This window comes from Nerophis lumbriciformis, linkage group LG30, assembly GCF_033978685.3.
Source record: "Nerophis lumbriciformis linkage group LG30, RoL_Nlum_v2.1, whole genome shotgun sequence".
Lineage (NCBI taxonomy): Eukaryota > Metazoa > Chordata > Actinopteri > Syngnathiformes > Syngnathidae > Nerophis > Nerophis lumbriciformis.
In genome coordinates, this window is record NC_084577.2 from 15,822,587 (window position 1) to 15,835,086 (window position 12,500).

Genomic DNA, 12,500 nt, shown 5'->3' on the forward strand with positions numbered 1-12,500 from the left:
CCCGTGTTTGTTTGCTGGCCATGATGAGGCCCGCCTCATTCCCTGCAATATAGAAGGTGAGGCCGGGCCATAGAGTAAATGCCATGCTCCAGAAATAGCCGCGGCACATTTGATCTTTTCCGTGATGCAGCGAGGAAGATAACATTTACACCTGGCCCGCCTAAAAAAATGACGCCTGGGAGCGAAAGGAGAAGGTGAAAGGTTTTACATGGAAGCGTTTTGTCTATTTCTGAAAATATTCTTACTCCCCCTGCATTAACGTCCCTGTAACAACAAACTATGGTAACACGTTAGTATGGGCAACATATTCACCATTAATTAGTTGCTTATTAACATGCAAATTAGTAACATATTGGCTCTTAATTAGTCATTATTAAGTACTTATAAATGCCTTATTCGGCATGGCCTTATTATACAACCAGTAAGCCATTAACTAAGAGTCTTCCCTCAATAACCTCAGAGTTATTGCTTATTAGTAACCCTAACCCTTATATGTTCCCCTAGTGTCCAAATAACTCTAAATTAAGTATATGTTACTTTAATAAGCAACTAATTAATGGTGAATATGTTCCCCATACTAAAGTGTTACCCAAACTATTTATCTGTACAAAACCCAAAACCAGTGAAGTTGGCAAGTTGGGTAAATCCTAAATAAAAACAGAATACAATGATTGGCAAATCCTTTTCAACTTATATTCAATTGAATAGACTGCAAAAACAAAATATTTACTGTTCAAACTTTTGCATATAATCATTAACTTAGAATTTAATGGTGTTCAAAAGTATGCTCAAAAGTCACTGACTCGATGTTAATTTACATTGAATATGCTATACACATGCAACTGATCAGCATTAGCGATTTTTTTTAATTTTTATTTGTATTTATTTATTTTTTATTGTATTTGGGGTAAAGTTTTTAATTGCCCATGCCAACAAAGAAAGCAGGCCTGACAGAAAGTGTTCAAGAGTATGTTCAAAATTTACTAAATTATGTTAATTTAATCTAATTGGATATGCTATAGACATGCAACTGATTAGCATTAGCATTTTTATTTTATTTTATTATATTTGTAGTGGACTGCTTTGAAGTAATGTTGCAATTGTCCATGCCAACAAAGCAAGCATGCCTAATAATAGAAAGTGTTCAAAACTATTTTCAAAATATACTAGCTTGATGCTAATTTACATTGGATATGCTATAGACATGCTACTGATTAGCATTGGTGATTTATTGGTTTTTTTTATTGTATTTGTAGTGGACTGCCTTGAGGTAATTCACTAGCTCAATGCTAATTTACATTGGTTGTGCTATACACATGCAACTGATAAGCTTTAGCAATTTGTTTTTAAGTTTTATTGTACTTGTAGTGGACAGCCTTGAGGTAATGTTTCAATTGTCCATGCCAACAAAGCAAGCATGCAATAGAATGCATTCAAAAGTATGTTCAAAATACGCTAGGTTACATTGCATCTGCTGTACACATGCAACTGATTAGTTTCGGCGATTTTTTTTGTATTTGTATTTGTAGTGGACTGTCTTGAGGTAAAAAAAATCCCCAAAAACTGCCGTACTGTGGCGGTGACTTTTCCTATTTTATCAACAATCTCTCTATGAAGCCCTCAATTTTAGTTTCTCACTTAATGCAAAAAAAATCAACCGCGAGACAACGAGATGGCGCAACCGAAATGATAGTTGATGCTGTCACCTGATTGGCTGTTTGTGTGTCACTCCCATTGCTCACAGATCACTTCCTGCGTGGCCGTTGTTCATGCAACCAACCTTGCTGTGCAACTACCGGTTTCTTCCAACGAATAAAAAAATATATGTCGAACATTTTTTCATGCATTTTTTCATTGATATCCATTACAGTGGAACCTCGATTTGTGAACCCCTCTATTGGAAAACTTTTTGATTTACGAACTTTTGGATGGGCCCAAGTATGCCTCCGTGTGTGTGTGTGTGTGTCTTTTGTGTGTTTTTCTCCTTTTGACTCGTTTTGTCTACAAACCCCTAAACCAGTGAAGTTGGCACGTTGTGTAAATCGTAAACAAAAAACAGAATACAATAATCTGCAAATTCATTTGAATAGACTGCAAAGACAAGATATTCAACGTTCGAACTGGTAAACGTTGTTATTTTTTGCAAATATTAGCTCATTTGGAATTGGGTGACTGCAACATGTTTCAAAAAAGCTGGCACAAGTGGCAAAAAAGACTGAGAAAGTTGAGGAATGCTCATCAAACACTTATTTGGAACATCCCACAGGTGAACAGGCTAATTGGGAACAGGTGGGCGCCATGGTTGGGTATAAAAGCAGCTTCCATGAAATGCTTAGTCATTCACAAACAAGGATGGGGCGAGGGTCACCACTTTGTGAACAAATGTGTCAGCAAATTGTCGAACAGTTTAAGAACAACATTTCTCAACGAGCTATTGCAGGTAATTTAGGTATTTCACCATCTACCGTCCATAATATCATGAAAAGGTTCAGAGAATCTGTAGAAATCACTGCACGTAGGCGATGATATTACGGACCTTCGATCCCTCAGGCGGTACTGCATCAAAAAGCGACATCAGTGTGTAAAGGATATCACCACATGGGCTCAGGAACACTTCAGAAAACCACTGTCAGTAACTACAGTTGGTCGCTACATCTGTAAGTGCAAGTTAAAACTCTCCTATGCAAAGCAAAAGCCATTTATCAACAACACCCATAAATGCCGCCGGCTTCGCTGCGCCCGAGCTCATCTAAGATGGACTGATGCAAAGTGGAAAAGTGTTCTGTGGTCTGACGAGTCCACATTTCAAATTGTTTTTGGAAACTGTGGACGTCGTGTCCTCCGGAACAAAAAGGAAAAGAACCATCCAGACTGTTACAGGCGCAAAGTTGAAAAGCCAGCATCTGTGATGGTATGGGGGTGTATTAGTGCCCAAGACATGGGTAACTTACACATCTGTGAAGGCACCATTAATGCTGAAAGGTACATACAGGTTTTGGAGCAACATATGTTGCCATCCAACCAACGTCTTTTTCATGGACGCCCCTGCTTATTTCACCAAGACAATGCCAAGCCACATTCTGCACGTGTTACAACAGTGGGGCTTCGTAGTAAAAGAGTGCGGGTACTAGACCGGCCTGCCTGTCGTCCAGACCTGTCTCCCATTGAAAATGTATGGGGCATAATGAAGCGTCAAATACGACAACGGAGACCCCAGGACTGTTGAACAACGCAAGCTGTACATCAAGCAAGAATGGGAAAGAATTCCACCTGAGAAGCTTCAAAAATTGGTCTTGTCTGTTCCCAAACGTTTACTGAGTGTTGTTAAAAGGAAAGGCCATGTAACACAGTGGTAAAAATGCACCCTGTGCCAACTTTTTTTGCGATGTGTTGCTCCCAAAAAATTCTAAGTTAATGATTATTTGCAACAACAACAAAAAAAAGTTTCTCAGTATCTTGTCTTTGCAGTCTATTCAATTGAATATAAGTTGAACAGGATTTGCAAATCATTGTATTCTGTTTTTATTCACAAATTACACAACGTGCCAACTTCACTGGTTTTGGGTTTTGTAATTTAACAAGTATTAGATGATCATTTTGATTACTCTAACATTACATGCAATTTGAACAGTAACACTGTGTTTGAATATTTAATTAAATTATTCTTTAATTGGCCCTAGTGTGTGAATGTGAGTGTGAATGTTGTCTGTCTATCTGTGTTGGCCCTGCGATGAGGTGGCGACTTGTCCAGGGTGTACACCGCCTTCTGCCCGAATGCAGCTGAGATAGGCTCCAGCACCCGCTGCGACCCCAAAAAGGGATGAACTGTAGAAAATGGATGGATGGATGGATTATTTAGCGTACCACTGGATGGAGCCCACTTACCGGTACCACAGTTCACTGAATATGAATTTAAGTTAAAAAATAAATAAAATCCTCAAAAGGCATGTGTGGTGTAAAGGTCACCACACATCACTTATGCTGACGAGAAAATACATACATAGGTGCTAATATGTACAATATGTCAGATGACAGCAGTTCTGTGTGGCTGTGTATATTTAAGTGGCTGAGAAGGATGGGAAATACGAACTGCGCGACAGGCGTCACCTCATTAGCGCCACATGCATGTTTAGCAGGGTGGAGGAAAGTGAGAGCTGACATTTGCAATGTGGGAATAAAACAATCTGTTGCCGGAGCCGGCTGCTCCGTTCATAACACCTCGTCTACATAAGGCCTGATCCTTGCATGGGCGACATCATGAAGACATCACTGGGAACAAGAAATGAAACCTAATTCTCATGCAGAACATTAGTGGTGGTACCATACAAAGCATCATCATAAGAACTTATATACAGTAGGGGGAGGAAATCAGTGATCCCTTGCGGAGTTTAGTAAGTTTATCCCCTGACTTAAACATCATTTAGTCCGTAGAAAAAAAAAAAACATATAGTTCAGACCTTCTTGCTAGTGGCTCACTAATGTCGCACACATTTTTGATGAGATTTCTTTATAATTGCTATCTGTGGGGGGAGGTGTGTCCAGCGCGCCTGCAGGAGTACAGGTCACCGCCTCTGTCTATGGTGCTGAGCACGAGCACCATCGGATGAGCTGACGGTGAGACACAGCTGACATGTGATTAGATTACACAGGTGGTACGTTTTAATCTAATCATCTGTTGTCTTTAACAGTAAGCGGCCGAGAGCAGGAGAGGAGGGAGGATATGGGCGTGACTGAAAAGTCACGTTCTACTGGAGAAAGACTTTGACAAACAATCTATGCACAATAAAACTGCACGCTTGGCTCCTGTGCCGTGTCTACAGTGGAACTGCGAGGAAGCAAATTCTACACTATCCATATACTGGATCTTTTGAGGCTGTCGCTTGGCAACTCATAGTTTCAGACGGTGGTATGAGCCACTCCTTTGTTGCCTTGCCCGTTTGTTTTGGGGTCTTTCCCCTGCGGAATGTTTCCACATCCACGTTTGTGTTTTCCTGGGTTCTTATTCAGCATTCCCCCTCCTCCATGTCGAATCCATGTCCAAACCCGCATTTTTTGGTTTCATCTGACCACGTTACATCTAGAGATGTCCGATAATGGCTTTTTTGCCGATATCTGATATTCCGATGTTGTCCAACTCTTAGTTACCGATTCCGATATCAACCGATAACGATATATACAGTCGTGGAATTAACACATTATTATGCCTAATTTTGTTGTGATGCCCCACTGGATGCATTAAACAATGTAACAAGGTTTTCCAAAATAAATCAACTCAAGTTATGAAAAAAAAAGCCAACATGTCACTGCCATATTTATTATTGAAGTCACAAAGTGCATTATTTTTTTTAACATGCCTCAAAACAGCAGCTTGGAATTTGGGACTTGCTCTCCCGGAGAGAGCATGAGGAGGTTGAGGTGTAGGGGTAGGGGTTAGTGGGGGTGTATATTGTAGCGTCCTGGAAGAGTTAGTGCTGCAAGGGGTTGTGGGTATTTGTCCTGTTGTGTTTATGTTGTGTTACGGTGTGGATGTTCTCCCGAAATGTGTTTGTCATTCTTGTTTGGTGTGGGTTCACAGTGTGGCGCATATTTGGAACAGTGTTAAAGTTGTTTATATGGCCACCCTCAGTGTGACCTGTATGGCTGTTGCCCAAGAATGCAGTGCATTCACTTGTGTGTGTGGAAAGCCATATATATTATGTGACTGGGCCGGAACACAAAGGGAAGTGCCTTTAAAGTTTATTGGAGCTCTGTATTTCTCCCTAGGTAAACCGATACCGATAATTTTGAAACCGATATAGATAATTTCCGATATTACATTTTAAAACATTTATCGACCAATAATATTGGCAGTCCGATATTATCGGACATCCCTACTTAAAACATATTGCAGACTCCTGCAATATAAATTTATATCTCAAAACATATTATTTGGCATACGAATAACTGTATAAACATTTCAAAACGGTTTCAAAGGCTCCTAATTTGGCTGCTGACATGTGCAGTAACTTATAGTAGCTGGAGAGAGGGAAGTCTAGGCTTCTCTGCTTTGGCTGCTGCCCCCGCCACCCGACTTCAGATAGGCTGAAGAAGATGGACGGATGGATGGATGGATATTGTGTCACGTCTAGTCGTACTATTTTGACAAAATCTGTAACACCGCATTTTTCGGACTACAAGGCGCACTAAAAATCCTTTCATTTTCTCAAAACTCGACAGTGCGCCTTATAACCCGGTGCGCCTAATGTACGGAATAATTCTGGTTGTGCTTACCGACCTTGAAGCTATTTCATTTGGTACATGGTGAAATGATAAGTGTGACAAGAGATATGTGTAGACTGCAATATGACTCAAGTAAACAACACCGACATTGTATATGTTCCATTGAGAATATAGAACATTACACACGGCGCTCAAAAATATATTAACATGTTTTAGCACAACTTTGGTAAGCTATGAAGCCGCACCGCTTGATGGATTGTACTGTGATTCAACATACGAGTATTAACATGGTGTGTGTATAAGATAAGACATATAATCTGGTGTTTTCTTTCGCAATATTATCCAAAAGCAACTTTTCTTACCTTCAGGTACCTGCTGATCTGTATTTGGGATCTGCATAAATCCTGAAAATTTGCGCCTTTGTAGTCCGTGGCGACTCCGTAGTCAATAAGCTTCTTCTTTTTTCTCTATCTTCTTGTTATGGGACATTCATCCTCCGCTGTTGCCATTTCTAATATAAAATAGTGTAAAGTTCTTACTTATATCTGTCAGTGAACTCGCCATGAAAGTGCTAAAACATACCGGTGTAGTGAGTTTACATTATTCACCCAAGGAACTTTAGTTATTAGACAGTTCCGGTTGGACGTTTTTTCACGAGACACTTTTTCCGGCCTTGTTATTGCACTAGTGAGCCACGGATGAGGAGATGCTGCTCCGTTATTGATTCAAGTAAAGTCTAATGTCATTAAAACAGTTAGTTCCATCTTTTGACACTTCTTCCACTCCCGTCCTTGCACGCTACACCGCTACAACAAAGATGACGGGGAGAAGACGCTGCCGAAGGTGAGCAACGTAAATAAGACCGCCCACAAAATGGCGCATCCGGAAGAGACTGTCAGAAAGCGGCTTGAAGATGATCTGTAAAACATAATCTATGCAACATTTTGACCAAAGAACCACCATTACATGTTATGTAGACCACAAGGAAGTGCTTTCCATTTAGAAAAAAATAAAATAAATATGACCCCTTTAATGCGCCTTATAATCCGGTGACTCGACCCGCTCATCGGCAGTGCACTTTATCATCCGGTGTGCTCTACGGTCCGGAAAATACAATACTCTAATGATAATTTACCGTTACTTTCTTCTGAAACAAATATTCACTTGTAACGTAATTAGCAAATAAGTTTTCCGTTGTTTGGACACTTAACATGAGTTTTGGACGATACTACGGATGTGGGTATCGATCCAGTACCAAGTACTTGATAATGATACTTCAAATTTCAGAGATCATTAAAATGATTACAATTATAATCAGACAAAAACACAGGGTGGCGGTGTAAGAATATCAGTTATTATTTAAATTATTTCCTACAATTGTGATCCTGTGCTCGGGATCTTTCTGGGTGGAGTTTGCATGTTCTCCCTGTGACTGCATGGGTTCCCTCCGGGTACACACACACACACACATATGTATGTATATATATATATATATATATATATACATATATATATATATATATATATATATATATATATATATATATATACATACATATATATATATATATATATATCAGTGACGTGCGGTCACTAGAGGCAGGTGAGGCAGGGCCTCACCTGCCATCATGGAAAGAAAAAAAAATGTAAACAGAAAAAAAAATAATTAAATTGTTATATGTATCCAGTGATTATACTATACAGTTATTTTCCATTTAACTTCACCAGTTTTAGATTATTTTTATTCAAAATCGCTGAATTTTCACATTTGCCGTTCAAATACTGAGAAGAGACGGTGCGGTGATCAGCAGCCAGTTGAGGCACGTCACTCAGTGCCTCACCATGGACTGCAGACTCGGCAAACTGCTGGCCTGCTGTGCAGTGACACCGTATTGCTATATGAACTATATTATACATTTCCATAGTTTAGTTAGCTGAGGTATATAATGTACAGTGTATTTTGTCAACAACTGTATGTGTGTAAAGTATTTCTTGTGCTGAGCAATCATAAAACTGCTGCGAAGACGCACTGCTGAGGCTCGCGTAACCCCGCCTCCTGGTGCCGGTTAAGGCACCTCCGCCGCAGACTGCACCCCCCGACGGGAGCGCCACACCAACCAAAGCCCACACCCAAACCCTCCACGTGCAAGACCGAATCCACCCAAAAAAAGTCACTTAACAAGAAGCCAAAAAGTGCAAAAACAACATTGCTCGCGCCGGAGGAGCCGTGAACGACTGCAGGGCCACAACATTAGGTACACCTGCAGACTGCAGCACGGATTTCATATTTCATTCATTCACAACTCCTCCAACACGAACACCACTGTTCCCGCACTTATAAGTAAAGGTAAGACCTTAATAATGTTTTTTTTTATTAAATGTGCTTTTTTGTGTGCTACAGTTTGTATGTGTAAAGTTAAAGTTAAGTTAAAGTACCAATGATTGTCACACACACACTAGGTGTGGTGAAATTTGTCCTCTGCATTTGACCCATCCTCTTGCTCACCCCCTGGGATGTGAGGGCGGCAGTGGGCAGCAGCGGCGCCGCGCCCGGGAATAATTGTTGGTGATTTAACCCCCAATTCCAACCCTTGATGCTGAGTGCCAAGCAGGGAAGAATGCTGGTATGAGCTTTTAAACATAACCCGTTAACTGCTGCCAATCAAATGGTGAATAAGATACTCTTTAGGGTTCATATGTTTGTAAATCTGACTGTGATGAAGTCAGTGCCTCACCAGTCATGAACCTCACCGCACGTCACTGATATATATGTATATATATATATATATATATATATATATATATATATATATATATATATATATATATATATATATATATATATATATATATATATATATGTATATATATATAAATATAAATACACACACACATTTACATTTTGATATTTGTATTTAACATTTAGATTTCACATAAGGATTTAACATAAAGATATAGATTTAACATTTAAATTTACCATTTATAAACCCCCATTTATTTTCTATGTGAAGAAAAAGAGCTACATGTGAAAAAAATGAGCTAAATGTGAGAAACATGTGCTATATATTCAAAATAAACCAGCAAGAAAAGTGTGACTGAATATTGACATTCGGTTCCCCAATGTAATCAGTAACTGCTGTCTGCACCAGTTCTTTATTTATATGCCAAAAACCAAATACATAAGTCTTGGAAACAAGACTTATTGGACCACAACTAATACCGATGCACATGTTTTGTCAGAAAACACACTGTAATTTCATATTACTTTATGCCAAACATTCTGGAAGGTTCTGCCCCAATACATAATGCAAATCAGTAGCATGTCGCATAGCAATAGTAGTAGGAACCAGGTCGGAACAAACACATAATAATGGGACATAAGGCATACATTTTAGTATGATATGTGTAAAAAAAAGCCAGCAGTCACTCACCATAGTTTGCGGGGCATGGTCACACAATATTACACTGACAGTCTGTTGAAACCTCTCAGTTCCATCCTCTCTCTCTCCGTCTCTTCTCTTTTTTCTCTCCTCCCTACTTACAATATTCATCAGCGGTACTTCAAGACAAAAGCCACAAAGAGATGCATGTGTTGGCCAATGCACGCCGCCAGGAGCCACATGCACACAGGATTGATTATGCCGTTATTAATGAGCTCTGAGGGTGGTGGGATGTTCTCTTTGTAGTGGAGCGGCAGGGATCCATGGTGGGGGGAGGGGGGGGGGGGGCTGATAGGTGGGCAGGGGCCAGTTTATCTCATTTCCATGAGGTTTATTAAAGAATATATCTGTACAGGACTGACATTACACGCATGTTTTTAGCAAACACGTGTTTTCGCTCTAACAAACCAAATGGCCGATCAAACGCACAGCACATAATGTGCAGACACACTAAAGGAGTCACGACTCACTTATTCATATTCAGAGCCACTCCACAGCAATGGCCTAATGACACCTGGACTAGACACTAGGTGTGTGTGTGTGTGTGTGTGTGTGTGTGTGTTTGTATGCATGCATAAAACAGTCAACAGTGGCGTGGTATTTGTTTTTATGCCTGTATCTTGGTGACGCATCAACCACTTGCTGGAAATACAATAGGGAAGAGATTCATATGGCCCAATTACTAGGTGTGTGAAGAAGAGAAAGGTTGCTGAAAATGATGGAAAGCGGCACTCTACATAGCAACTGGCGCTGTGGTCAAATTTGGAACGGCAGCAAAACACATTTTAAGATATTCAACATTATACTGCAATTTAGCGGTCAAAGTGGATAGTGCACCCTTCCCCCAATTTGTCACGTTTCATGTGTCAGATAAACCGTGATGAATAGGGCCATATGAATCCCCTTCTTACTGTACATAGCAATAGGAGGGGGAGGCAAAAAAAAGTTCAAGTACCACAATAGGGAAGAGATTCGTGTGTGAAGAAGAGAGGGTTTAATCTTCTGGCAACACAGGCTGCTGAAAATGATGGAAAGCGCCACTCTACATGGCAACTGACGCTGTGGTCAAAGTTGGAACTGCCGCAAAACACATTTTAAGATATTCAACATTGTACTGCAATTTTAGCAGCCAAAGTGGATAGTGCACCCCCCCAATTTGTCACGTTTCATGTGTCAGATAAACCGTGATGAATAGGGCCATATGAATCCCCTTCCTGCTGTACATAGCAATTGGAGGGGGAGGCAGAAAAAGTTAAAGTTAAAGTACGACAACAGGGAAGAGATTTGTGTGTGAAAAAGAGAGAGGGGTTAATCATTTTGCAATTCAGCCTGCTGAAAATGATGGAAAGCGCCACTCTACATAGCAACTGGCGCTGTGGTCAAATTTGGAACGGCAGCAAAACACATTTTAAGATATTCAACATTATACTGCAATTTAGCGGTCAAAGTGGATAGTGCACCCTTCCCCCAATTTGTCACGTTTTATGTGTCAGATAAACCGTGATGAATAGGGCTATATGAATCCCCTTCCTACTGTACATAGCAATAGGAGGGGGAGGCAAAAAAAAGTTCAAGTGCCACAATGGGGAAGAGATTTGTGTGTGAAGAAGAGAGGGGTTAATCTTTTGGCAATTCAGCCTGCTGAAAATGATGGAAAGCGTCACTCTACATAGCAACTGACGCTGTGGTTAAAGTTGGAACTGCCGCAAAACGCATTTTAAGATATTCAACATTGTACTGCAATCAATCGGCCAAAGTGGATAGTGCACCCCTCACCCCCAAATTGTCACGTTTCATGTGTCAGATAAACCGTGATGAATATGGCCATATGAATCCCCTTCCTGCTGTACATAGCAATTGGAGGGGGAGGCAAAAAAAAGTTCAAGTACCACAATAGGGAAGACATTCGTGTGTGAAGAAGAGAGGGGTTAATCATTTTGCAATTCAGGCTGCTGAAAATGATGGAAAGCGCCACTCTACATAGCAACTGACGATGTGGTCAAAGTTGGAACTGCCGCAAAACACATTTTAAGATATTCAACATTGTACTGCAATCAATCGGCCAAAGTGGATAGTGCACCCCTCACCCCCAATTTGTCACGTTCCATGTGTCAGATAAACTGTGATGAATAGGGCCATATGAATCCCCTTCCTACTGTACATAGCAATTGGAGGCAGAAAAAAAGTTCAAGTTAAAGTACGACAACAGGGAAGATATTTGTGTGTGAAGAAGAGAGGGGTTAATCTTTTGGCAATACAGCCTGCTGAAAATGATGGAAAGTGCCACTCTACATAGCAACTGACGCTGTGGTCAAATTTGAAACTGCAGCAAAACACATTTTAAGATATTCAAAATTGTACTGCAATCAAGCGGCCAAAGTGGATAGTGCACCCCCACCAATTTGTCACGTTTCATGTGTCAGATAAACCGTGATGAATAGGGCCATATGAACCCCCTTCCTACTGTATATAGCAATTGGAGGGGGAGGCAAAAAAAAGATCAAGTACCACAATAGGGAAGACATTCGTGTGTGAAGAAGAGAGGGGTTAATCATTTTGCAATTCAGGCTGCTGAAAATGATGGAAAGCGCCACTCTACATAGCAACTGACGATGTGGTCAAAGTTGGAACTGCCGCAAAACACATTTTAAGATATTCAACATTGTACTGCAATCAAGCGGTCAAAGTGGATAGTGCACACTTCCCCCAATTTGTCACGTTTCATGTGTCAGATAAACCAGGATAATTAGGGCCATATGAATCCCCTGGCCGCGCTCGGGAATCATTTTGGTGATTTAACCCCCTTTTCCAAACCTTGATGCTGAGTGCCAAACAAGAAGA

At 40.4% G+C, this 12,500-nt stretch overlaps 1 protein-coding gene across 4 annotated transcripts in view; it reads right to left on the reverse strand.

Annotated features, from left to right (window-relative positions):
• rap1gap2a (RAP1 GTPase activating protein 2a) overlaps positions 1–12,500 on the reverse strand; it is a 293,355-nt gene that overhangs the window by 235,692 nt on the left and 45,163 nt on the right. Inside the window, exon 1 of one of the 4 annotated variants that reach the window (XM_061925641.1) lies at positions 9,651–9,682. The exons of the other annotated variants lie outside the window; for them this stretch is intronic. Within the exon in view, the coding sequence (XP_061781625.1) occupies positions 9,651–9,667 (17 nt within the window). The 5' untranslated portion in view covers positions 9,668–9,682. Of the gene's footprint in view, positions 1–9,650; positions 9,683–12,500 lie in introns of those variants that run through there. 4 annotated transcript variants of the gene reach the window in all.